Genomic DNA, 26,548 nt, shown 5'->3' on the forward strand with positions numbered 1-26,548 from the left:
ACTTTTCTTGTTGGTCATGGTATGGAAAATAGCGAGATTGTTTCTTTGCTTGCTGTTCTTTTGTAGTTCTAAACTTGGATCAAATATATCCACTTTTTTTTTTTTTTTTTTTTGAGATAGGATCTCCCTCTGTTGCCCAGGCTGGAGTGCAGTGACACAATCAGTTTATTGCAGCCTTGAACTTCTGGGTTCAAGTAATCCTCTTCACTTCAGCCTCCAGAGTAGCTAGGAATAAGGCACTTGCACCAGGCCTGGCTTATTTTTTTCATAATTTTTTTTTGTGTGTGGAGACAGGGTCTCGCTATGTTGCCTAAGCTGGTCTCAAACTCCTGGCCTCTAGTGATCCTCTAACTTGGTCTCCAAAAGTGCTGGGATTGCAGGCATGAGTACCTGACTTCCACTTGTGTTTGAAATAACCCTAAACCCTCACATCTCCCATAGTTTTCAGAAAGAGAGTAAAAGTCTGCAAAATAAGAATGTGTTGGTCTCCACCACCAAGCAGTTAGATTTCTCCTTCTGTTCTGTTATTGTCATCTCTGCTTTTCATATCTACTTTATTGTCATTTACCATCCGTGGGCGCTTTACCTCTAGCTTCTTTTCCTGTTTACTCTTCTACTTATTTACACTTAAAATGTACTTCTTTCTGATTATAAAAGTAATACATAGTCATTATAGACTATTTGGAAAATATAGAAAACAAAAAGAAAGGCCAGGTGCAGTGGCTCATGCCTGTAATCCCAGTACTTTGTGAGGCCAAAGCAGGTGGATCACTTGAAGCCAGGAGTTAGAGATCAGCCTGGGCAATATATTGAGACCCCATTTCTAAAAAAATAAAAAATAAAAAGCCAGGTGTGGTGGCGCCACCTGTAGTCCCAGGTAACTTGGTACTCTGAGGTGGGAGGCTTGTTTGAACACAGGAGTTCAAGGTTAACATGAACTATGATTGTACCACTGTACTCCAGCCTGAGTGACAGAGCAAGACTCTATCTCTAAACAGCAACAACAAAACCCCCCGAAACCACTGAATGCTTTTTTTTCACTTAAAAAAGTGCCAATTTGACCGGGTGCAGTGGCTCACGCCTGTAATCCCAGCACTTTGGGAGGCCAGGGCAGGCAGATCACCTTAGGTCAGAGTTCGAAACCAGCCTGGCTAACATGGTGAAACCCTGTTTCTACTGAAAATACAAATAAATTAACTGGGCATAGTGGCACGCATCTGTAATCCCAACTATTTGGGAAGCTGAGGAGGGAGAATCACTTGAACACAGGAGGAGGAGGTTGCAGTGAGCAGAGATTGCGCCATTGTACTCCAGCTTGGGCAACAGGCGTGAAACTGTCTCAAAAAAAAAACAAAAAACACAAAAGTGCCAATTTACTAAATGGTGGTGATTTAAATTTTAAGCCAGTCTCAGACAAAGTATCCTAAAACACAGATTTTTATTTTTATTTTTGAAACAAGCTCTTGGTCTGTTACTCAGGCTGGAGTGCAGTGGTGTGATCTCAGCTCACTGCAACCTCTGCTCCTGGGTTCAAGTATCCTCTCGCCTCACTGCAACCTCTGCCTCCTGGGCTCAAGTATCCTCCCGACTCAGCCCCCCAAATAGCTGGGACCACAGGTGCACACCATCATGCCCGTTTTGTATATTTTCTAGAAACGGGGTTTTGCTATGTTGCCCAGGCTGTTCTCAAACTCCTGGGCTCAAGCAATCCCACTGCTTTAGCCTCCCAAAGTGCTGGGACTATAGGTGTAAGCTGCTGCGCCCAGCCCTAAAACACAGATTTCATCATGTCCCTTCTCACTTAAGAACCTACAGCTGAGGCCAGGTCCAGAGGCTTATGCCTATAATGCCAGCACTTTGGGAAGCTGGGGCAGAAGGATCTCTTGAGGCCAAGAGTTCAACACAAGCTTGGGCAACATAGGGAGACCTTGTCTCTACAACTTAAAAAATTAGCCAAGCATGGTGGCGCTCACCAGTGATCCCAGCTATTTGGGAGGCAGAGGCAGGAGGATCACTTTAGCCCAGGCTGAACTGAGCCATGATTGTGCTACAATACTCCAGCCTGGGAAACAGAGGGACACCCTGTCTCAAAAATAAAACCCAAAGGGCCAGGCACGGTGGCTCATGCCTATAATCCCAGCACTTTGGGTGGCTGAGGCAGGTGGATCACCTGAGATCAGGAGACCAGCCTGACCAATATGGTAAAACCCCATCTCTACTAAAAATACAAAAATAAGCTGGGTGTGGTGGTGTGCACCTGTAGTCCCAGCTACTCGGGAGGCTGAGACAGGAGAATTGCTTGAACCCAGGAGGCAGAGGTTGCAGCAAGCCAAGATCGTGCCACTCCACTCCAGCCTGGGCAACAGAGTGAGACTCTGTCTCAAATAAATAAATAAACCCCCAAAACCAACAACTGCAATTCAGGTTGCATCACCTCTGAGTACTTCTTAGTGGGTGTGGAGGAAAGAGTATATTGATTTGGAGCCAGAGGACCTGAGGTCTAGTGTGTCTTTTATGTACCAGCTGTGTGATGTTGGACAAATCACGTAACCTTCCTGAACCATTTCCCTATGATGATATGACAAAATACCATCCTTAAAAGTCCCAGATAATGAATGCATGTGCAAGTGCACCGTGCAGGGTAAAACGCTATCCAAATGGTAACAATGCTATGTCGCCCCTCTAGTAAAAGTGGGAACCCCTTGAGGTAGGGTCCATTTTGAAGCTTAGTGCTGAGCAACTCAATCTTCGTTTTTAAATAAATGCTTGCTTAATTCATGAACAAATATCTGCTAGGCCTTAATTCAGCCCTGATTATTTATATGTACTGCTGTGCAATTTTCTAATCACTCTCCATAGTGGTCTTTCATTTAGGGTGACTAATTGTCCTGGTTTTCCTAGGACTAAGGGAATGTGGGGATTTCTAGGGGGGACGGGTTGTTGTCTTTTTTTTTTTTTGTCCCCGTCATGGCATTTTTTTTTTTTTTTTTGAGACGGAGTTTTGCTCTTGTTACCCAGGCTGGAGTGCAATGGCACGATCTCTGCTCACTGCAACCTCCGCCTCCTGGGTTCAAGCAATTTTCCTGCCTCAGCCTCCCGAGTAGCTGGGACTACAGGCGTGCGCCACCATGCCCAGCTAATTTTTTGTATTTTTAGTAGAGATGAGGTTTCTCCATGTTGACCAGGATGGTCTCGATCTCTTGACCTCGTGATCCACCTGCCTTGGCCTCCCAAAGTGCTGGGATTATAGGCGTGAGCCACCACGCCTGGTGGCATGTTTTTTTTTGTTTTTGTTTTTGTAGGGGAGCAGGATCTCACTCTTTTGCCCAGGTTGGAGAACAGTAGTGTGATCGCAGCTCACTGTAGTCTTGACCTTCTGGGCTCAAGTGATCCTCCCACCTCAGCTTTAGAAGTAGCAGGGACCACCAGTATGTACCATCATGCCTGGCTAATTTTAAAACTTTTTTTTTTTTTTTGAGATGGAATCTCACTCTGTCGCCCAGGCTGTAGTGCAGTGGCACAATCTCGGCTCACTGCAACCTCTGTCTCCTGCATTCAAGCAATCCTCCTGCCTCAGCCTTCCAGGTAGCTAGGATTACAGGCGTGCCACCACACCTGGCTAATTTTTGTATTTTTCGTAGAGACAGGGTTTTTCTGTGTTGGTCAGGCTGGTCTCTAATTCCTGACCTCAAATGATTCACTCGCCTCGACCTCCAAAGTGCTGGGATTACAGGCGTGAACTACTGCACCTGTCCAAATTTAATTAAATCTTATAAGTAATATATTAGTAATTCAGAATGTCAATTTCAAATATTTCTGTTACTTTCCTAGGGCAGCCCCTTCCCTGCTTAAGATACATGAGCATGAATGGAAAGGGAGCAAGTGCTGGAGGTGGCCGTTACTTGGGGGTGAGTTGTATGTTGGATTTCAATGGACTCTCCACTGAGGAGCCCATTTTCTAGGGAAATCTAGAATGTTTGCAACTGGTGGAGACCAGGATAAAGCTTAATGAACTTACCCACCAACTCTTTGTCCAGTGTTTCTGCTCACCATGTGCTCCCCACCCACTGCATGTGCTCACCACCTCTTCACATCTCACTTTCCAAAGTTACAGCCTCTGAGTTTCAGATTCGTTTACACAGCTCTATTTTTACCTATGTGCTTCCTGATATAGATCTCCATGTTTGTTTGAGGGTCACGCATGTTTGAGGGTCCCTGTGGTCACATCACACTGAAGCCTGGGGACATTACATTAGCTTTAAATGGCTAATTTTCTCTTATTTAGTTTCTGTTCCAGGCGTGAGCACTGGCCCGACTCCGGGCTTTCTCTCCAACGCTTCTGCAGCAGTCTCTGTCTCTCAGTGGGGATAGTCTCTTCTGTGGCTTACAGTCTCTCACAACACAGGGACTTTTCACTACCAGCACCACCTGCTGTCCTGATTCCCAGAGCCCTCCCTCCCTTCCCACCTGGCCTCCGAGCTGCCCTCTAGTTGACACACTTAGGGGTTTGCAGGCTGGCCAAGAACAGGGAGGGGCTGCCCTGGTTTGGGGTGATGGGTGATCTGGAAATAGCCTTGGGGGAGGGATCTGGTTCTGAAGTTAGCACGGAAGGCTTTGTCTTTGCTTATAATGCCTGACACTCAGCAATCAGGAAAAGGAAGTGTCTTTGCAGGTCCATTTCCCCACCAGGGTATGTATTCACCCCTCTGGGTTGGTGGCTGTGGTACAAACTAGATATAACTTTTACTGCGGACTACCTGGTGTTTTCTCCTGCCTGGGGGCTTTACTACTTAACTGGATCCTCCAAAGGAGGGCCTGGGTGTTGATTATGACCTGGAGGTGGGCCTGCTGGCCACACACATACAGCAGCCTCGCTAGATGTGCCAGCTTGTGATCCCCCACTCAGCACCAGCAACTCATGCAGGTGCCTGGAAAAACTAAAGCAAGGTTGGTCATCAAGGGCAGGGAAGGAAAGGTGGAAGACGGAGGCAAGGAACCTAGTGGTGCAGAAGTAGGAGAGGAGCTGAGAAGGGACCAGGTGCATACTGGTTTTCACTGAAGTCATCTTCCTTTCTTCTGGAAGAAAAGGCAGCTGGATCACACCAACCAGGCTGGCTGTCACTGAGTCAGCCTGCTGAAGACACTGATAACTGATAGTGACAGGCTGCTTGTCTTGGCTGTGATGATAACAGGCTTGTGGCCTCTCTGCCACCCCTCAGTCAGCCTAGGGCCTGGCTTCTGATGGCCTGTTCTCTGCCCATCAGTCCTGAAAGGGTCCCCTCTGTTCATAGGGGTCTGGCCTGTATATTGCTCTCTCTGTTCACATGTAGAACTTTATGAAAGATAAACAGGTTCATACTTACCTGGCAGGGGAGATAACTATGAAAGATAAACAGATTCACAGAAGTAAAAGTATATTCCCAGGCCAACAATAGTGAGCAAGTACAGTTGTCCCTTGGTACCCACAGGGCATTAGTTCCAGGACACTCAAAGATGCCAAAATCTGCAGATGCTTAATTAAATAAAATGGTGTGGAAAAGATAAAATATGGCCATGGCTCATTCCTGAAATCCCAGCACTTTGGGAGGCTGAGGTGGGCGGATCACTTGAAGCCAAGAGTTCAAGACCAGCCTGACCAATATAGAGAAACTCCATTTCTACAAAAAATACAAAAATTAGTTGGGCATGGCAGCACATGCATGTATCACAGCTACTAGGGAGGCTAAGGCACAAAAATTGCTTGAACCCAGGAGGCAGAATTTGCAGTGAGCCAACATAGCACCATTGCACTCCAGCCTGGGCAAAAGAGTGAGACTGTCTCAAAATATATATATATATATATAAAAACTGGTGTACAGTTTATACAAAACCTATGCACATCCTCCTGTATAGTACTTTAAATCACCTCTAGATTACCTGAAATACCTAATACAAGGTAAATGCTGTTAATCGTTATACTGTATTATTTAAATTTAGTTATATTTTAAAAATTAATATCTACCACTTCATAGGGTTGTGAAGATTCAACTAAATAATGTCCTTATCACAGCATATGTGTGCATATTAGCTGTCACTACGATACATCTGGCTGTATAAGAGCCTAATAGGGCCCTGACAATCCTCCATGCTCTAGGGAGAACCTGCTTTGCCCTTTTTATCCTGAAGATTTAGGTGGTGTGCACCTGTGGTCCCAGCTACCTAGGAGGCTGAGACAGGATTGCCTGAGCCAGGGAGGTTGAGGCTGCAGTGAGCCATGATTATGCCACTGCACTCCAGCCTGGGTGACAGAGACCCTGTCTCAAAATAATAATAATAACCCTGAAGACTTAGGCCCCTATGTATTTACTACCTCCCTGCAATCTTCCACCAGAAGTAGAAGGCACTGGCCATTTAAATTACTGGCGACCACTGGAGAAGAGAATTATGGTGCCTTAGCTATGGAACCACTTATGGCCCTGCTTAGTCTAGGCTTTAGATTTGGTCTGTTGACTTGATGCTACTAAACTCTAACTGCCTGAAACCAGTGGCTCTCCTGGACTGCTTGCTAGAAGCTTAAAGGCATTTGGTTGGACTCCATTGCTTGTTCACTGCCTAGTGGCAGGGTGGTGGCCTCAGACCTGAGGTTGTGATGAACCAGACACTCTGATGTGGAAACGTGAACCTGGTGGAATATTCACGTTTTTCAGTGAGGGTGGGAGGGAACAGGGACCCAGAAAGGGTCAGATGGATAACAAGGTATTATCTGTGGGCCTTTTTACCCTGGAAAGGAATTTCAGGTGGGTTAAACCCCACCAGCGTTCTCCAAAACTAGGCAGAAGAAAAATCAAGGGGAAGCTGTTTGTTCAGAAATGAAAATGCTGGAAGTGGGCGAGGACCCTGTCAGAGTGATGGAAAAACAACAGGCATCCCCATCGTCTCCAGAACCCACAGGCTTCAAAGGGACCAGTGACTTGATTTATATCCAGTGCTTTATTAAAGATAAATAGTCTTATAAGAGGAGAAGTAAATGTGTTCGCAGGCCAACAGAGAATGCATGTGTATGAGAAAGAGATGCATGAGGTCCCTGATCTGTGCTCTGAGGAGGTGGTCAGTCAGGCAGGGCCTGGGCCAACCAGTAAGGCAGATGAGGGTCCCTGTCCTGGGGGACTCACTGCTCCTGGGTGCCCCAGGAGATGTAGTCTGGCCGTGTGGCTGCGTGGTACTCATCAATGAGCTGCTGCACAATCTCCCTGGATGTGTCCATCTCATCAAAGTTTTCCTTGAACATGTCCTCCTTGCGGAACTGCTCCAGGAAGGCCTCCCGCTTCCGCAGCTTGTCATATTGGCGACAGGTTCTCTCAAAGAGCTTGGGGTGTGCAGAAAACAGGGATTACAAAGAACTTTGAAGAATAATATGGCCCAGAAAGCTGGGGAACCAAGGCTGGGCTATGCCCACAGCAAAAAAGCTAAAAGCAGGAGCAGCAGATGTCGAGAGGTGAGGTATAATCAGGAGACTGATTCAGGGAAAAAAGGTGCAAACTGTCAGACTCACCGAGGAGATGCTGGTGTGGTTGGCCATCATGAGCCCGCTGACCCGGTGGGCCGAGGGCAGGTAGGGAGACTTCCTCGACAGGGCCACCTGGATGCTGGCGGGGCCCCATGGGATGAAGTTGGCCAACTTCCGTTCCCGGATCCTCTGCAGGCTCTTGTGGACCTGGGGTGGGTACAGGAGCAGTGGAGGTGGCCTCTCCTCTATCCCTGTGGGTCCAGGGTGCAGGATGAAGGGGCCTCCCCTACCTGGGTGGGGTCCACCTCTCCCTGGATGATGTTGAGGATGGCGATGTAGCAGTGGTTGGTCTGGCGGTCTCGGCCTGTGGACACCATCACATTCTTGGGCTGCAGGAGCCGCCTCATGACATCCAGGACTGTGGTCTTCCTCACGCTGGCCACCTGATGGACAGTGAAATGGGGACCCAGCCAGGCTCAGGACACAGTCCCCCTTTGGCTTCTCTTTGGCAGAAGCCAAAAGCAGAGGGAGGGTGAAGAGCAAGTTACAAGAAAGTGGCCTGCTCTGTGCTAGTCCCTGAGCGCAGTGCCTCGGGGCACGCAAAGGGCAGCTCCTGGGGCAGAGGGGAGGAGAGAAAGGCTAGGGCAGAGCCTGCTGAGCCCAGGGCCGGCCTGGCCTGGGACACTGAGGCTGCTCTTACTGACTGGTCCGTAGTGAGCGGGGTATAGCCGGTCATGAGGAAGTGGAGCCGCGGAGTGGGGATGAGTGAGGCGATGAGGCCGATGAGGTCATTGTTCATGTAGCCGGGGTAGCGCAGGGTGGTGGTGCTGGCCGACATGATGGTGGACACCTGGGGACAGGGGTGCCATGTCATGGGCCTCGGCCTGAGTGGGACCTCCCTTCCCCAGATGACCCTCCAGCAAGGAGGGCTTCCAGTCCAAAGGAGTCCAGCAGTGGGGGCCCACCAGCTGGTTGATCTGGGAGAAGGACGGGTTCTGGATGTGCAGGCGGTCTGTGGCAATCCGGTTCAGGGCTGTGTTGTCCAGCACCACCTGTGGGGACAGAAGGTAGCAGATTGATCAGGATAGGAAAAACAGGAACTCTGTCTGACCCTAGGCTCTGAAGCTTAATTTCCTTTGAGCCTCATGGCCAGAGAGACCCACTGGAAAGCTATTTGCACTGACCTAGGGGCAAAGGAGGGCTCAAGATGTTTTTTTAATTTTTCTTTTCTTCTTAATTGTTTAAACAGTTTTTTTTTTTTTGAGACAGGGTCTTGCTTTGTCACCCAGGCTGGAGTGCAGTCAGTGGCACGATCTCAGCTCACTGCAACCTCTGCTTCTGAGGCTTAAGTGATCCTTCTGCCTCAGCCCCACCAAGTAGCTGGGACTACAGGCACTACTACCAAGCCCGACTAATTTTTGTATTTTTAGTAGATAGGGATTTCACCATGTTGCCCAGACTGGTCTCAAACTCCAAGACTCAAGCGATCCAACCACCTTGGACTCCCAAAGTGCTGGGATTACAGGTATGAGCCACTGCGCCTGGCTAAAACGAATTTTTTTAAATACATAAAAATGATTTTATAGACCTAAAGGGGTGTGGGGTGTTGAGAGTTGAGAGAGGCAGAATCCAGGACTCACCACACAGTCTGCATTCTGCGTCAACCTCTTGAGTGTGAGGAGTGAATTGTAAGGCTGGACCACCACGTCGCTCATCTCGTCCTGGTTGGGAAACACTGAGTATGTCTGCACCAGCTTCTTAGGATACCTGGTGGGGTTGGGGAAAGGATCAGGGCAACAGACTGAAGGTGTGGTGAACATGGTACTCCCCAACAACTGTCCAGAAGCAGCTAAATCTTGATGTCGAAACTGGGGTGGGGTCAGATCAGTAGAGAAGGGAGACTTGACTTTTGGAAGTCTGTAACTCTACAGGGGGAAGGGCAGAGACATCTTAGAATCTGGGCTTTCAACTCCACACTCCCCGGACTTTGATCCAGGGCTCAGATTCTAGGCTCCAGTTCCCACTACTGGGAGTGTGATGGGGATCTCAGTCACTGTAACTTCCTTTTCCTCTCTATAGGAGGGAATAGAAGAACTCTTTCCTGCCCCAGCAAACAGGGAGTTATACCTGCTGGGTCCCCTAGTCATTTAGGAAGCCAAGTTGGTGACCCTTCCTAATCCCCAAACACAAACTTACCTGTCATTCAGCCGTTCTAAGAGGTAGGAGCCCAGGCCAGAGCCTGTTCCCCCAGCAATGGAGTGACACAGCACAAAGCCCTGCATGGGGAAGGGGCAGTCAGTGTCTAGGAATCTAGTGGCAGGATTTCAAACTAGACCCATCTCATAATTTTTCAGGACTCCCATTTTCCCAAGCCCTTCCTTTCCCTCCAGTACCCTCACTTATACAGCTTAGGTGACTGCCTTGTTTCCAGCAAGGCCTGGTAGCTTCTGTCCAGTGCAAATGGTACATGAGTGGGTATTGTTCCTAATAGGTCGCTTCTAGAGGGTGTTGCCAAGCCTTGCCTATGTCAGTTCTACCAGCATTCCTGGGACACTTACCTCTAGACTGTCACTACCATCTGCTTCCCGGTCTATGATGTCAAAAATGTCCTCGTGGATCTTCTCTCCCTGTACAGACATAGGGAGGGTCAGAGTGGGACAGAACCATGGAAGGACTCTGACCTCAGGAAAGCAACCGTCGACTTACCTTATAGCACCAGAAGTCCTTTTATGGAGCATAGCTGCCTGCTTTTTATCTACACTGAGAGGCAGTACGGTGCAGTGGTTACAAGAAAGCACTCTACAACCCGGATTACCTGTGTTCATACATTTGCTCTATTTTTTTTTTTTTTTTTGGAAATGGAGTCTCACTGTGTCACCCAGGTTGGAGTGCAATAGTGCGATCTTGGCTCATAGCAACCTCTGCCTCCTGGGTTCAAGCAATTCTCCTGCCTCAGCCTCCTGAGTAGCTGGCATTACAGGCACTTGTCACCATGCCCAGCTAATTTTTGTATTTTTAGTTGAGATGGGGTTTCATCATGTTGGCCTGGCTGGTCTTCAACTCCTGACCTCAGGTGATCCACGGTCTCAGCCTCCCAAAGTGCTGGGATTACAGGCATGAGCCACCACATCTGGCCTATTGGCTCTACTTCTGTGTAGCTCTGGGCAGCCTATTTAATTGCTCTATGCCTCAGTTTCCTCATCTGTACAATGAAGGTAATAATACAGATCCATATACCTTTATCTAACAGTGTTGAGGCAGTTATGTTTTGGAATTCAAAATATTTCAGATTTTAGAAAGGTATTATGGTATATATAATATAGGTTAAATAAAATTCCAGTGGGATTCAAAAGTACATTAATGAAACATATTAGTATTTCTGTAATAAAAATCATCAGTAGGCTGGGTGCGGTGGCTCACGGCTATAATCCCAGCACTTTGGGAGGCCAAGGCAGGTGGATCATGAGGTCAAGAGATCGAGACCATCCTGGTCAACATGGTGAAACCCCGTCTCTACTAAAAATACAAAAAATTAGCTGGGCATGGTGGCGCGTGCCTGTAGTCCCAGCTACTCAGGAGGCTGAGGCAGGAGAATTGCCTGAACCCAGGAGGCGGAGGTTGCGGTGAGTCGAGATCACACCATTGCACTCCAGCCTGGGTAACAAGAGCGAAACTCCGTCTCAAAAAAAAACAAAAAACAAAAAACATCAGTAATGACAATAAGTTGGATAGAAACTATAAAACAGCCTGTCTTCATTGAGATTAGTTTTTGCTGCTAAACTAGTTAGGAAATGTCCTTTGGTTTCACGGCTTTTTGGATCCTGGAAAGGCAGATAAGGGACTGTGGACCTGTAGTACTTACTTCTAGGGTTGTTGGAAGATTCTAAAAAATTAATATATGTAAAGCATTTAGAATGGCCTGGCATACTGCATTAGCTAGTGTAGATGCTTGACAATATTACATAGTCCACTTCCTGCAGCCAGGTCTCTCCCTCCAGCATTCATACATCCCTGATCTGGTTTCCTTTCTCTTGGAGACATCATAGGGACTGTCCCTACACAGGGAGTTGTGGGCCCTGCCAGGCAATAGGAAACAACCTGGGAGAATCCACTGGCCCAGTTGTTGCCAGCTCCTCCTCCATGCTCCGACAGGTAGATGTTCTCTGGGTTGTAGAGCTTGGCATAGGGGGAGTTGAGGATGGAGTGGATCACCCGGGGCTCCAGGTCCAGCAGCACGGCCCGGGGGATGTAGTGCTCGTCATCTGCCTGTCAGGGAGAGTCCAGGAGGAAGCCCAATCAGCCAGGGCGGCCCAAGTCCTAAGTCCTCCCAACTCTGGCTCCCTCCGGCCCTCCCTCCTCAAGCCAGCCGCCTGGCCCCTTTGCCCAGCGGGGCTCCCAGTACCAGGCCACTCCCTTCCCTTCCAGCCCTTTGGGCCACTGCCACCCCTGGCCAAGTTGCTGGGGGCACCTGGTAGAAAAAGACGTCCTTGCGGTCAGTGCCCTCGGTGGCAAACTCCTCCACGATGCCCTCGGGGCTGATACCATGCTCGGCGCACAGCTGTTTCCAGAACTCGAACCCAACTGGGGGGAAGGGGTGCGTAGGGGAGAAAGAAGATATCTAGGTTCGGGCAGGTTCCAATCAAGAGCTGGGGGACTGGGCGCCTGCGTCCTGGGATAAGAAGTCAAGCCGCAGGACTCTCCCGTGTCTGAGGAAAGGACTGTACGCCAGCGACTGGGCAGGGGAGGGCCCCTCGGGGTTAAGAAGGCAAGGGGACATTGGGTCAGGGATGTCTCGCCTTTCAGAGAACTACAATTCTGGCAAGGACAGATGGAGTCCAGGATCCCACAGCGAGATCCCATTAACGCTAAGGAACCGGGCTAGCTGAAGGGCCGGAGTTTCGCTCACTCTGATTGCCGCACTGGCCCAACTGTAGGGTGATGATTTCCCTCGGCATCGCTCCTCAGGCACGGGCGTTGCAGCCGCTCCCGCCGCACGCCAGCCCGCTCGCCGCAAGACGCAGGCGCCAAACAACCAGCTCCACCCACAGATTTCCTCCGCTCCAATGAGAACCGAGTTCTGGCAGTGAATGGCACGTCCTTAAGCATTGGCCTTCATTCATCCATATTGCGCGTGCGCAGCTTCGTATCGGGCTAGGCGCCTTCGCGCGGGCGTTGTACTTTGACGCAGCGTCCTCCCTCCTCTCTGGGTGGACGCGTGCTTGGGCCTGCGCGGAAGCGCTTTGTGGTGCGAAGCGACCTCCCCAGTCCAATCGCGCATCTGCGCAGTTGCTGTTATTGTGACTGTCGGGCAACGGCCCCGGATGTTGTGGCTGCCGGGGGGAGATGGCGGAGGCTGAGGGGGTGGCTACTACCCCAGGCCCGGCTTCGGGGTCGACTTTCAGGGGCCGCAGAGATGTGTCAGGCTCCTGGGAGCGGGACCAGCAGGTTGAGGCGGCGCAGCGGGTCCTGGTGGAGGTGCTGGGGCCTTACGAGCCTCTGCTGAGTCGAGTGCAGGCAGCCCTGGTGTGGGAGCGGCCAGCCAGGAGCGCCCTGTGGTGCCTGGGGCTGAACGCGGCTTTCTGGTGAGAGAACTGGACCCTCGAAAACCCTCAGAGTCCCGAATTCGTCGGTTCCACTAGGGCTCTACTTCACGCCTGCCCTGTTTTCTTCGCTCCACTGGCTCCTTCCTGTATCTGCCTAATTTTGCCTCACCTCCTTACACTCCATCCCGCCTGCAGGCTTAGGCACCCCAGTTCTTCCCAGGGCTGTCCACCCATCTTCTCTGCTTTACCTACGCCCGCACCCCCGCCCCGCACTTCTGGCGGGAGCTTCTGGTAACCTCTTGAGCCTCTCAGGACTGAACGAGGGCGCCTCTTTGGAGCCCAGGAAAGCTGCGACCCTTTAAAGCCATCACTTCCTTTCCCTTGTCTGCTCAAGTGCAAGTTGTAGATTGTTTCCAGAGGTTTTACTATTGTTGGGAGTAGAGGCGTGAGGTCTTGCAAAGGTATCCATAGGTGTGATTTTAAAACAATTTTGAGCGGTTCGCATGAATTAGCATGTTATATATCAAGGAAGGAAGTTTATGAAGTCTGAGAGTCGGTGTGAGCCCCTAAAGCTGAAACTTGAAAGAAAATTACAAGCTTTTAAAGAACAGTTAGGAAATGATGATGGAGATTTCTCCCGTTTCAAAGCCACCTGTGATTGTAATTCCTCCCTGTTCCAAGGAATTAGAGAGGCATGGTTTATAGGCAAGGAAATTGAGGATGTCTGTCTAATAGTGTGTGAGTTTTCCTGCGCTGGAAAAGTGGCACTATAAATATGCTTTATATGTATGTGTCATGCTCTGTGAATATGGAACTGCTGCTTCTTTCAGTTGTTCATCACCTAAAGTGGACCTAGGACTTCATAGGATCTACCAATCATAATTTTGGATTTATTCAAAACGGGGGAGGTTCCAAGGGAACTGAATTATAGCGGGCCTTCTGCAGCTGAATGGATTAGGACTATTCTGGATAAGCCTGAAACAACAAAATATGTGTGTTTTTTTAAATGTGTTTGGTTAAAAATAGGTTTCCCCTTAAAATTAGTGGTTTTAAAATAAAAATGTTTATTATACTTTGAAAGATTTTCAGTAAGCTGAAGCAGAGCAAATAATTCCAAGTTCATTGACCCGAAGTCAGTGTTCAGCTATTAAGCTAATCCTCTCCTAGTTTGAAAGAGACCCAGTTAAAGGTGTCACAGTAGTCTCTGGCATTTGTGGCTTCCAGAGTCTTTAGCAAACTTTATGGTAAACTTTTGCTACTATATTCGTCATTTATTTTTGGTAGTGCTTTTTCCTCTTTTTTTTTTTTTTTTTGAGACAAGATCTTGCTCTGTCACTCAGGCTGGAGTATAGTGGTATGATCTCAGCTCATTACAACCTCCACTTCCTGGGCTCAAACAATCCTCCCACCTCAGCCTCCACAGTAGTTGGGACTACAGGTGCACACTTCCATGCATGGCTAATTTTAAAAATTTTTTGTAGAGACAGGGTCTCACTATATTGCCCAGGCTGGTCTCAAACTCCTAGGCTCTGGTGATCCTCCTGCCTTGGCCTCCCAAAGTCCTGGGATTATAGGCAATATAGCCACCATGTCCAGCCAAATGCTTCTTCCTTGACCTCTAGGTACTGATTCCCATTGCTCTCTGTCAGAAATCCTTCACTCTAGCACCTCACCGAAGAGTGTTTATCCAGTCAAAACGTTTTCCACAGTGGTTTTGGTACCCCTAGCAAGAAGGCTGGTCCTCATTAAAGCAATTTGTATCAAAGTATGACCACCTGATGAAAAAAAAAAAACACTTTATCAGGGTATAAATGGATTTTATTTTATTTTTTTGAGACAGGGTTTTGCTCTTGTTGCCCAGGCTGGAGTGCAATGGTGGGATCTTGGCTCACTGCAACCTCCACCTCTCGGGTTCAAGCAATTCTCCTGCCCCAGCCTTCTGAGTAGCTGAGATTACAGGTGTGTGCCACCACGCCCAGCTAATTTTGTATTTTTAGTAGAGACGGGGTTTCTCCATGTTGGTCAGGCTGGTCTCGAACTCCCGACCTCAGATGATTTGCCCACCTCAGCCTCCCAAAGTGCTGGGATTACAGGTGTGAGCCACTGTGCCCGGCCTATTTTTTGTTTTTTAATTGTTATTTATTTATTTTTGAGACAGGGTCTCACTGTCATCCGGGCTGGAGTGCAGTGGCGTGATCTCAGCTCATAGCAACCTCCACTTCCCAGGCTTAAGCGATCCTCTCACCTCAGCCTCCTGAGTAGCTGGGACTACAGGCGAAAGCCACCAATGCCTGGCTAATTTTTGCATTTTTTGTAGAGACAGGGTTTAACCAGGTTGCCCAGGCCATCTCGAACTCCTGAGCTCATCACACTTTAAGAAGGTGTGGGAGAGAGACAACAAAATGAAGATGTGACTTTTTTTTTTTAAGATACAATCTTGCTCTGTTGCCCAGGCTGGAGTGCAATGGCATGATCTTGGCTCACTGCAACTTCTGCCTACCAGATTCGAGCCATTCTCCCACCTCAGCCTCCTGAGTAGCTGGGATTACAGGCACCCGCCATCATGCATGGCTAATTTTTGTATTTTTAGTAGAAACAGGATTTCACCTTGTTGGCCAGGCTGGTCTTGAACTTCTGACCTCAGGTGATCTACCTGCCTCGGCCTCCCAGCGTGTTGGGATTACAGGTGTAAGCCACTGCACTGTACCGGGCCTTAAATGGATTTTAAACCAAAGATTTATTAATGCAAATGAATTGGTAGCATGTATGTTTTTCTTTTTGAGGAGGAGACCTTTCATCTGCTGCTTGTCTGAGAGAGGTTTCTGAAGCAGAATGTGAGGTTGAGGTCTGCACATAAGGAGCTGCTGTGACTGGGACATACCTTTAGATGTTACAGATAGCTTTAATTTGCTGGCCCCTACCAGTGTATACTTAAGCTTGTTAATATGCTATGTTTAGAGGCTTACTCAGAACCCCTTTTGTACTCTGGATCTCTTTTTTTTTTTTTTGAGATGGAGTTTCACTCGTTACCCAGGCTGGAGTGCAATGGCACGATCTCGGCTCACTGCAACCTCCGCCTCCTGGGTTCAGGCAATTCTCCTGCCTCAGCCTCCTGAGTAGCTGGGATTACAGGCACGTGCCACCATGCCCAGCTAATTTTTTGTATTAGTAGAGATGGGGTTTCACCATGTTGACCAGGATGGTCTCGATCTCTTGACCTTGTGATCCACCCGCCTCGGCCTCCCAAAGTGCTGAGATCACAGGCTTGAGCCACTGTGCCTGGCCCCTCTGTATCTCTTAAAGCATTGCTATGATTGGTCTTTATCTCCGACATTTCCTAGTAACTTGCCTGCTGTGTATCCAGAACACAGTTACTCTTGTTACAGTTTCATCACACTTTAAGAAGGTACGGGAGAGAGACAACAAAATGAGGATGTGACTTTTTTTGTTTGTTTGTTTTTTGAGACAGAGTCTCGCTCTGTCACCCAGGCCGGAGTGCAATGGCACGATCTTGGCTCACTGCAACTTCTGCCACCCGGGTTCAAGCGATTCTCCCACCTCAGCCTCCCGAGTAGCTGGGATTACAGGCACCCATCATCATGCCCGGCTAATTTTTGTAGTTTTAGTAGAAACAGAGTTTCACCGTGTTGACCAGGTTGGTCTTGATCTCCTGACCTCAGGTGATCCACCTGTCTCAGCCTCCCAGAGTGCTGCGATTGCAGGCGTGAGCCACTGCTCCCAGCCAAGGATGTGACTCTTGAGACTGAAATAACAGTTGGGTATGCCATTTCTGGAGAGGACTTCTGCCTATGAAAGGTACAGATGGTGTTAAGTCTCCAGAAACTTGGATAGTTTGGCATTGGCCTTCACAGAATTGTTTGGGGAAATGAGCTTCCTTGGTCGGTAATTAGAGATTTAAAATGAAATTTGGACTTCACATTCTATAGTGTCATACTGAGTGTGAGTGTTAACATTTTGTTTAGGAATGTCGAAGAGTGACTGTTCAGTTCTCAATCATTGTAAATATTTAGGAAAGGGAGGAGGATCATTAGCTCAAGTCAGAAAAATCAAATCTGAAATATTTAGTTACTCTTTTATTATTTGTATTGAACGATGGCACAAAAATGGCATATCATTAACTGAGATTTTTATGCATTTTGAGGTATTAGAAGATTGGATAGGAGTATAAAAAAAAACCATCAGAATTCAGGTAGGTAGCTCTTAATTTTCAATGTTTTGTATCATCGGTCATATTTTGCTGTACCTCTGAATATGCCCTCTTACATATTAAAAAAAAATGGAGATAGATGTAGATATCTTGTCACTATAGTATTTCAAGGTTTTTAGACTTTTTTTTTTTTTTTCAGGTGTCAGAGAATTTATGGTGGCCATATCAGACATCTTCCAGCCTAGATTACTTCTGGTCACTAATCTGTTATCTCTAGGACAATAATAGAAATGTCAGGCCATTCCTTCTAATCGCTTGTGTTTTCATTAGCTTCAATCTTGTCTGTAAATGAGTGATTTGGGGGAAGAATATGAGAGTCAGCAAGCATGTATCCTGACAGGATCAGAAAAGAACAGGTTTGGGTAACTTTTTGGTTTGACTCTCCTACTCTGAGATCAGAGGAGGGTAAATGAACCCTGGAAATGTGTGAACTCCAAGCTCCCTCTCCCACCTGAGATGAAGAGCATGTAGTTCAAAGAGGGATATATAACTGCTGAGCCCTTTTCCAGTTTTTTTTTTTTTGCAGGGCAAAGGTGATGGTGTGTGTGGTGGGGTCAGATCTCACTCTGTTGCCCAGGCTGGAGTGCAGTGGCACAATCATAGCTCACTGCAGCCTCTACCTCCTGGGCTCCAGCAGTGTACCTGCCTCAGTCATCCTGGTAGCTGGGACTAGAGACACGTGCCACTGGGCCCAGCCTATTTTAAAAAAATGGTTTTTTTTTGAGATGGAGTCTCACTCTGTTACCCAGGCTAGAGTGCAGTGGTTTGATCTCGGCTCACTGCCACCTCTGCCGCTCTGGTTCAAGTGATTCCCTTGCCTCAGCCTCCCGAATAGCTGGAATTACAAGCTCCTGACACTGTGCCTGGCTAATTTTTGTATTTTTAGTAGAGACAGGTTTCACCATCTTGGCCAGGCTGGTCTTGAACTCCTGACCTCGTGTTCCACCCGCTTTGGCCTCCCAAAGTGCTGGGATTACAGGCGTGAGCCATCTCACCCGGTCAAAAAAATTTTTCTAGAGGCAGAGTCTCACTGTGGTGCCCAGGCTGGTCTCAGACTCCTCAGTTCTAACAGTCCTCCCAACTTGGCATCCTAAAGTGCTAGGATTACAGGCATGACCCACTGCACCTTGACTGCTTTCTGGTTTTAACAATCTGTGAGTCTGGGCACGGTGGCTCATACCTGCAATCCCAGCACTTTGGGAGGCCGAGGCAGGCGGATCACGAGGTCAGCAGTTCAAGACCAGCCTGACCAACATGGTGAAACTCTATCTCTACTAAAAATACAAAAATGAGCTGGGCATGCCTGTAATTCCAGCTACTTGGGAGGCTGAGGCAGGAGAATCGCTTGAACCTGGGAGACGGAGGTTGTGATGAGCTGAGATCATGCCACTGCACTCCATCCTAGGCGACAAAACTAATCTCCATCTCAAAACAAAAGAAAAAAAGAAAAAACCATCTGTGAATCTAGGTACTCTTTGAATTAGTAATATTGTTTTAGAGCAATTCACTAGCTGAGTCCCTGTAGAGATCTCTGTTGGGATCTGTTTTTACAGTCGCTGGTCTCAGTCAACCATGCTGTATTTCTAGGAGGTTATTATAGAATTTATTATTTCACAAATGAAATGTAAAAATTGTCTCCTTCCCCCCCAAAAAAAAATTTTTTTAAATGACCTAAGAAGTGATTAAAGGTATGTAGCAATTCTGATTTAGAAAGTTAGGATTTGAGTAAATAATATAGGAACAAGAAATGGAAGAGGGGACCCATTTAAGTAGAGATATTTGTTCTGTTAAAAAAAAAAAATCTGCACATCAAATTTCAAATGAAATCTGTTGAGCAAATGTTCCTGATGATAGTCTTTGCAGGGTTCTTATCTTTGTTAGCCAAGAAGACACTCAAGGATGCCTTGATTTAGTTCCCCTTTGCCTTTAGTTTTTATCTGCCCTAATTGTAAGGTTGAGTACTTTCTCTTCACTGTCAGCAGCTAGCTGGTTTCATTTCTGGTTTTGTTTGGTTTGGTTTGGTTTGGTTTGGCAAGCAACAACTATCACTACATGATATAGGTTGCGTTAATTTTTCCTTTGAATTTACTGGTAACTTGGGCTCATTAACCAGGCAGTCATAAGTGCTGTACAGTTACAGGCTTTCTGTCCCTGTAGAATGGGTTGCTTTGTTTTCAAGTGCCCTTGAGACAAGCTTACTTTGTAATAACAAAGGAACCTAGAAATTGTGTCTTTGATTGAAAAGAGACGTGCTCATTATTTTATGATTATAGCAAACTTTAATTTACTGGTACTAATAGTGAGTCTGCATGGTATAGTTAACTACAAAACATTATGTTTGGTTCTGGAATTTCTCACGATGTTTCTGGACACCAGTTGCTATTCTAGGGATAGTTTATTTAGACTGATAATTTAATTGGATTTTAGCCCCTGACAAAGTAGAGGGACAGTTCACAAGAGGAAAAAAAAAAATCAATGGATATATAAAATTTCACTCTCACAAATAATAAAAGAATTTAAATATATGTAAATGGCAATGATTTACTAATTTCTATCTTAAGGTTTTGTGGGTTTTTTTTTTTTTTGAGACAGGGTCTCACTGTCACCCAGGTTTGAGAGCAGTGGCATGATCATGGCTCACTGCAACCTCCTGGGCTCAAGCCATCTTCCCACTTCAGCCTCTCAGGTAGCAGGGACTACAGGTGTGTCAGCACACCTGGCTAATTTTTTTTGTATTTTTCGTAGAGACAGGGTTTCACCATGTTGCCCAGGCTGGTCTTGAACTCCTGTCCTCCAGCAATCCACCCACCTTGGCCTCCCAAAGTGCTCGGATTACAGGCGTGAGCCGCCACGCCTGGCCTTAAGTATTTTTAATGGTTATATTTAATTCTGGGAAAATATGGAAAAATGGTCATACGGCTGGTAGTAGCATAAATTGCACAGCCTTTCTAGCAAGTAGTTTGGTAACATATTTTAAGCCACTTAAGAAGTTAATATCTTTTCCAGGACTGTGGGAAATGGAGAATGAATGCTAATGGGTATGGGTTTCTTTTGGAGTGATGAAAATGTTCTAAAATTAGATAATAGTGTTAGTTGTACAGCTCTGTGACTATACTAAAAACCATTGAATTGGACAATTTTTTCTTTTTCATCTTTGCTGCTGGCAGATGAATTAGATGATTTAAAAGTGAATTTTATGGTATATAAACCATTATCTCAATAAAGCAATTTTTTTTTTTTTTTTTTTTTTTTGGAGGCAGAGTCTTGCTCTGTGACCCATGCTAGAGTGCAGTGGCACCATCTCAGCTCACTGCAACCTCTGCCTTCCAAGTTCGAGCAATTCTCCTGCCTTAGCCTCCTGAGTAGCTGGGACTACAGGTGTGTACCACTGTGCCCAACTAATTTTTGTATATTTAATAGAGAGAGAGTTTCACAAGTTGGCCAGGGTGGTCTTGAACTCTTGACCTCAAGTGATCCACCCACCTCAGCCTCCCAAAGTGCAGATGTGAGCCATCTTGCCCAACCAATAAAACTATTTGTTTAAAAAAAAAAAAAAGTTAATACCGACACTCCGTCTCAAAAAAAGAAGTTGGAAACTTTTTAGTTTGTTTGTTTATTTATTTATTTATTTTGAGATGGAGTCTTGCTGGCCGGGCACGGTAGCTCACGCCTGTAATCCTAGCACTTTGGGAGGCCGAGGTGCTAGGTCAGGAGTTCAAGACCAGCCTGGCCATCATGGTGAAACCCCATCTTTAAAAAAAAAAAAAAAAAAAAAAAGAGATGGAGTCTTGCTCTGTTGCCCAGGTTGGAGTGGAGTGGCATGATCTCTACTCACTGCTACCTCCACCTCCTGGATTCCAGCAATTCTCCTGCCTCAGCCTCCCAAGTAGTTGAGATTACAGGCACCCACCACCACGCCTAGCTAATTTTTGTATTTTTTGCAGATGGGGTTTCACCATGTTGGCCAGGCTGGTCTTGAACTCCTGACTTGAAGTAATCTGCTTGTTCAGCCTCCCAAAGTGCTGGAGTTACAGGCATGAGCCACCGTGCCCGGCCCATTCATTGTTTTTTGTTTTTTTGAGATGAGGTTTCACTCTGTCACCCAGGCTGGATTGCAGTTGATCATGGCTCACTGTACCCTGGAACTCCTGGGCTCAAGTGATGATCCCACCTCATGGTTGGGACCATAGGAGTGTACCACCACATCAGGCTAATTGTCTGTGTATTATGTGAAAAAAGTTTTAAAACCATAGTGTTTTTACATGTGAATTTTTAAATGAAGAGAATAGCCTCTCTTCACATTTTTTAGAGTACATATGTGGATAATGGATCATTCTTAAAATGTTTTATTATGAAAAGCTTAAAACATGTGTAAGTAGACAGAATAATATTATGTACCACCATGTACATAATATTATTTTTTTAAATTCATGGCCAATTTTATGTCTTTCATGCCCCAGTTCTTTTCTACCTCTTCCTTATTATTTTGAGACAAATTCTTGATGTGTCATATCATTTAATCTAGTCAGCATATTTTTCTGAAAAATAAGACTTTAAGAAACATCTACTGCCACGTGCGGTGGCTCAAGCCTGTAATCCCAGCACTTTGGGAGGCCGAGGTGGGTGGATCATGAGGTCAGGAGTTCGAAACCAGCCTGGCCAAAATGGTGAAATCCTATCTACTGAAAATACAAAAATTGGTTGGGTGTGATGGCGGGTGCCTGTAATCCCAGCTACTCGGAAGGCTGAGGCAGGAGAATTCCCTGAACTCAGGAGTTGAAGGTTGCAGTGAGCCGAGATCGCGCCATTGCATTCCAGTCTGGGTGATAGAGCAAGACTCTGACTCAAAAAAAAAAGAGGCGTCTACCATCATTATCACATGCCAAAAATTAATGATTCTAGTCAGTGTTCACATTTCCGGTTTTCTTATAAATGTCATAAATACCTTTTTTTTCTTTTTGAGACAGGGTCTTGCTCTGTCTTCCAAGCTGTAGTGCAGTGGCACAATCAGAACTCACTGCAGCCTCAGTCTTCTGGCTCTACCAATCCTCCCACCTCAGATTCCCAAGTAGCTAGGACTACAAGCCTGCACCACCACACCTGGCTAATGTTTTTATTTTTAGTAGAGATGAAGTCTTGCTGTGTTGCCCAGGCTGGTCTCAAACTCTTGGCCTCAAGTGATCCTCCTGCCTCAGCCTCCCTAAGTGTTGGGATTACAGGCTTTAGCTACCATACCTAGCCTGTTGTGTTGTGTTGTGTTTTTTTTTTTTTTTAAACTTTTTTTCCCCACACACCAATTTGTTAGTGTGTAGGTGGGTTTTTTGTTTTGCTTTTTTGTTTTTTTAAGATAGAGTCTTGCTCTGTCACCCAGGCTTGAGTACATTGGCACGATAACGGCTCACTGCAACCTTAATTTCTCAGATTTAAGGTATCTTCCCACCTCAGCCTCCCAAGTAGCTAGGACGACAGGCACCTACCACCACGTCCAACTAATTTCTGTATTTTTTGTGGAGACGGGGTTTCACCATGTTGCCCGGGCTGGTCTCCAGCTACTGGGCTGAAATGATCGCTGCCTTAGCCTCCCCAGGAGTTGGGATTACAGGTGTGAGTCACTACTCCCTGCTCCTTTTTTATTTAAGACAGTTTGGGCTGGGATCTATGTGATGTCTATGTATTCTGACTGATTGCTCTATTGTGTTGAAAATACCCTTTTGTCTTACAGACTACGTTTTGCTGACTACTTCCTTATCACTTAGCAGGTGCCCCTGTGCTCTATATTGCCTGTAAACTGGTAGGAGGCTTAATCAGATTCAGGTTTACAAACTGGTTTTTTTTTGGCAAGGCTGTTTTATTTTTTATTTTCTTCTCCAATTATTATTTATCTTTTCATGCTGTTCTTGTGGCAAAAAAAATAAAAGAACAAATAATAATTATTAATTATCTAAACTTTCACTAGTAAACTTGCCTTTGAAATAAGAAAAAATAGACCAGGTGAGGCAGGAGGATCATTAGAGGCCAGGAGTTTGAGACCAGCCTGGGCAACATAGTGAGGCCCTGTTTCTATTCAAATAAATATAAAAATTTAATTTAAAAATAAAAATAAGAAAAAATAAATATGATAGTTGGGTGCAGTGGCTCATGCCAGTAATCCCAGCACTTTGAGAGGCTGAGGTAGCAGGATTGCTTGAGCCCAGGAGTTTGAGACCAGCCTGGGCAACATATCAAGACCCTGTCTCTAAAAAAATTTTTTAAATAATTAGCTAGGTGTTGTGGTGCATGTCTATAGTCGCAGCTACTGAGGAGGCTGAGGCAAGAGGACTGGTTGAGCCCAGGAGGTTCAGGCTGCAGTGAACTGTGTTCCTGCCACTGCACCCCAGCCTGGGCAACAGAGCAAGGCCCTGTCTAAAAAAAAATCATTAAGAAAAAATAAACTGTGAGCCTACAGTAGGTAGAAAGAATAATAGGCTATCATAGTCTTCAAACTGAATAATTCACATGTGAATATCTAGAGTTCACTGTATTTGCAGTTGTTTTTGCTAAGTTGGAAAGTTCTTATGCTGATTATCGTTGCTGAAAAATGTTTTAGGCTCAGCAAAATGGCTCACACCTATAATCCCAACACTGGGAGGCTGAGGTGGGAGGGTCACTTGAGCCCAGGAGTTTGAGGTCAGCCTGAACAATATAGTGAGACCTTGTCTCTATTTTAAAAAGAAAAAAAAGAAAATTAACTGGACATGGTGATGCAAACCTGTAGTCCCAGCTGTTCGGGAGGCTTGCTTGAGCCTGGGAGGTTGAGGCTGCAGTGAGCCGTGGTCGTGCCACTGCACTCCAGCTTGGGTGACAAAGTTGAGACCCTGTCCTCCCCCTCAAAAAAAGAAAAATGTTTTAGATTTTTTTCTTATCAGACTTCTACACTGTTATATCTGCTTGTGAATTTTTTGGCCTGCATGAATAGACATTGCAGGACTAAACGAATGCATAGGAATCCTCCCTTATTTTTCTTCCATTCCTTACCTATACCATCTCAAAAGTACTTTATCTTCAGTTACATCTTGTCCATCCACATAGTTGCAAAGTTTGTTGTACTGCTTGATGTCTAGGTTACCTCTCTAAAATGACAAGTATGAAATGACCTTATTACATACAAAACACATCAGTCTGAGATTGATACTCCTTTTATTTAGGAATTTTGTGTTGAGGGCTGAAAGGAAAGCAGAAACACCCATATCGTTTTATATTTGATAAACACCTAAGAGAACATTAATATTAATTACTTGGTTACCTCAGAGGGACCAACTCTAGTTCTTTGGGGTGATCTGTCTATTAAGTTTTTCTGTTTGGAAGAATCTATTTTTTCTTTTTCTTTTTTTTTTGAGATGGAATCTGGGTCTGTCATCCAGGCTGGAGTGCAGTGGCACAATCTTGGCTCACTGCAACCTCTGCCTCCTGGGTTCAAGCAATTCTCCTGTCTCAGCCTCCCGAGTAGCTGGGATTACGGGTGCCCACCACCACACCCAGCTAATTTTTTAATTTTTTTAATAGAGGTTTCACCATGTTGACCAGGCTGGTCTTGAACTCCTGACCTCAAGTGATCCACCTGCCTCGGCCTCCCAAAGTGCTGGGATTACAGGGGTGAGCCATCACACCCAGCCAGAAGAACCTAGTTTTTCAATAATTTATTTTATTTTATTTTATTTTTGAGATAGAGTCTCACTCTGTCACCCAGGCTGGAGTGCAGTGACACGGATCTCCACTCACCGCAACCTCCACCTCCCAGGTTCAAGCAGTACTCCTGCCTTAGCCTTCTGAGTAGCTGAGGTTACAGGTGTGCATCACCATGCTTGGCTAATTTTTGTATTTTTAGTGGAGACAAATTCCATCATATTGGCCAGGATAGTCTCGAACTCCTGACCTCAAGTGATCAGCTTGCCTTGGCCTCCCAAAGTGCTGGGATTATAGGCGTGAGCCACCGCACCTGGCCAAGAAATGTTCTTTTATACGACACAGAAAAACTCTTCTTCCTCTGAAGTTCTTACTGTGGCTTGTACAAAAAAAGATAAATCTGGGCCTAAAATTGATTTACGGACAAGGATTAATCTTGTTATGGAAGATACTCACAGTTTTAGCCTGGACAATGTAGTGACCCAGAAGATATACCCTTTATGAAGCTATTGGCTTATCTTCATCTGCAGGATGAAATCCCATTACCCCCTGTTACAAAAGGCCCTTCATGATCTGCCTCCTGCCTCTCTCCCAACACTGATTCCCTCCCTTTGTTTTTTATATTTCAGTTTTATCAAACTACTTGCAGTTCCTTAAGTATCTTACTAGGTTGGTGTTCTCCCTATCTGAGAATGTCTTCTCTCTCTTACCCATACCTTTTGGTCCCATTTCCTTACCATTTATCTTTCAAATCACAGCTTAGATATCCTCTTGTTTGTTATTATTACCTGTTGTGTTACATCATGAACACAAACACACATGATTACACTTGAGAGTAAGGTTCGTGTCTTATTTTTTTCTGTAATTGGGCTTCTTACCCCAAGGCCTTAGCATGTAACAGGCACTCAAAGGTATGTTGAATTAAGTTGAAGCATAGCTTATGAGAATGGAAGGTAAGGGCTATAACAGGCTACTAAAATAGTCCAGGTCTTAGAGAAAAGTATTCTTTTTTTGTTTTATTTAATGTTTACCAGTTTATTACAAGGGATATTACCAAGAAACTGTTTCTATTGCCATCATCTGTGGAAAGCCAACCTTCTTAAGAGAGCTTAATACCCTTTCCCTTCCCTAGTTTCTATTTGTGTTAGTGATCATGCTCTGGGAAGGGGAAATTGCCCACAGTCTGGCATGCCTCCCTAGAGAGCCTTTTCATGTACTCTGGAGAAAACAGCGATGCCACGAGCTGCTGCTGGGGAGGGAAAGCAGCACCAGGGAGGAAGGAACCCTAGAGCCCTTCTCCTTGGCCTTGTTAAATTTGCCTGTTTGTTGGGATGATGCACTGGCTTTGGAGAGAATATCAATGGCCTGAGGCAACCCTAGAGGCTTATTATGTTAAGCTGCTTTTATTCTTTAATCTTATGTATAGTCACAGTATCCTTTAAGTGGTGGGGTGGAAAAATTGAAATAGGGTTGCCGGCTGGGTGAGGTGGCTATGCCTGTAGTCCCAGCACTTTGAGAGGCTGAGGCAGGAGGATCACATGAGGTCAGGAGTTTGAGACCAGCCTGGCCAACATGGCGAAACCCTGTCTCTACTGAAAATACAAAAATTAGCCGGTGTGGTGGTGGGTA

The 26,548-nt window shown here is 46.0% G+C and overlaps 2 protein-coding genes across 2 annotated transcripts in view; one reads left to right on the forward strand and one right to left on the reverse strand.

Annotated features, from left to right (window-relative positions):
- Positions 1-6,950: 6,950 nt before the first annotated feature.
- On the reverse strand, positions 6,951-12,486 carry TUBG1 (tubulin gamma 1). Its single transcript, XM_012443904.2, has 11 exons — positions 12,393-12,486; positions 11,955-12,067; positions 11,585-11,752; positions 10,045-10,113; positions 9,683-9,762; positions 9,127-9,253; positions 8,452-8,538; positions 8,187-8,336; positions 7,777-7,929; positions 7,532-7,693; positions 6,951-7,345 (listed from the first exon to the last, which is right to left on the reverse strand). The coding sequence occupies exons 1-11, from the start codon at positions 12,439-12,441 to the stop codon at positions 7,148-7,150; spliced, it is 1,356 nt and encodes a 451-aa protein (XP_012299327.1). The 5' UTR covers positions 12,442-12,486; the 3' UTR covers positions 6,951-7,147.
- A 265-nt stretch (positions 12,487-12,751) lies between these two features.
- The window catches only part of RETREG3 (reticulophagy regulator family member 3), a 30,333-nt gene continuing 16,536 nt past the window's right edge, over positions 12,752-26,548 (forward strand). Inside the window, exon 1 of the mRNA XM_012443902.3 lies at positions 12,752-13,068. Coding sequence (XP_012299325.1) covers positions 12,830-13,068 — 239 coding nt within the window. The 5' untranslated portion in view covers positions 12,752-12,829. The remainder of the gene's footprint in view (positions 13,069-26,548) is intronic.

Source organism: Aotus nancymaae, unplaced genomic scaffold (genome assembly GCF_030222135.1).
Source record: "Aotus nancymaae isolate 86718 unplaced genomic scaffold, 86718_ANA_hifiasm-v0.15.2.pri h1tg000089l, whole genome shotgun sequence".
Classification (NCBI taxonomy): Eukaryota; Metazoa; Chordata; class Mammalia; order Primates; family Aotidae; genus Aotus; species Aotus nancymaae.

Coding starts and splice junctions, on each gene's coding strand:
- TUBG1 (XM_012443904.2), bottom strand. CDS start 12,441: ATGCCGAGGGAAATCATCACCCTACAGTTGGGCCAGTGCGGCAATCAG. Junction 11,753..11,954: donor AGGACGTCTTTTTCTACCAG/GTGCCCCCAGCA, acceptor TCTCCCTGACAG/GCAGATGACGAGCACTACAT. Junction 7,930..8,186: donor CGCTCACTACGGACCAGTCA/GTAAGAGCAGCC, acceptor ACTGTCCATCAG/GTGGCCAGCGTGAGGAAGAC.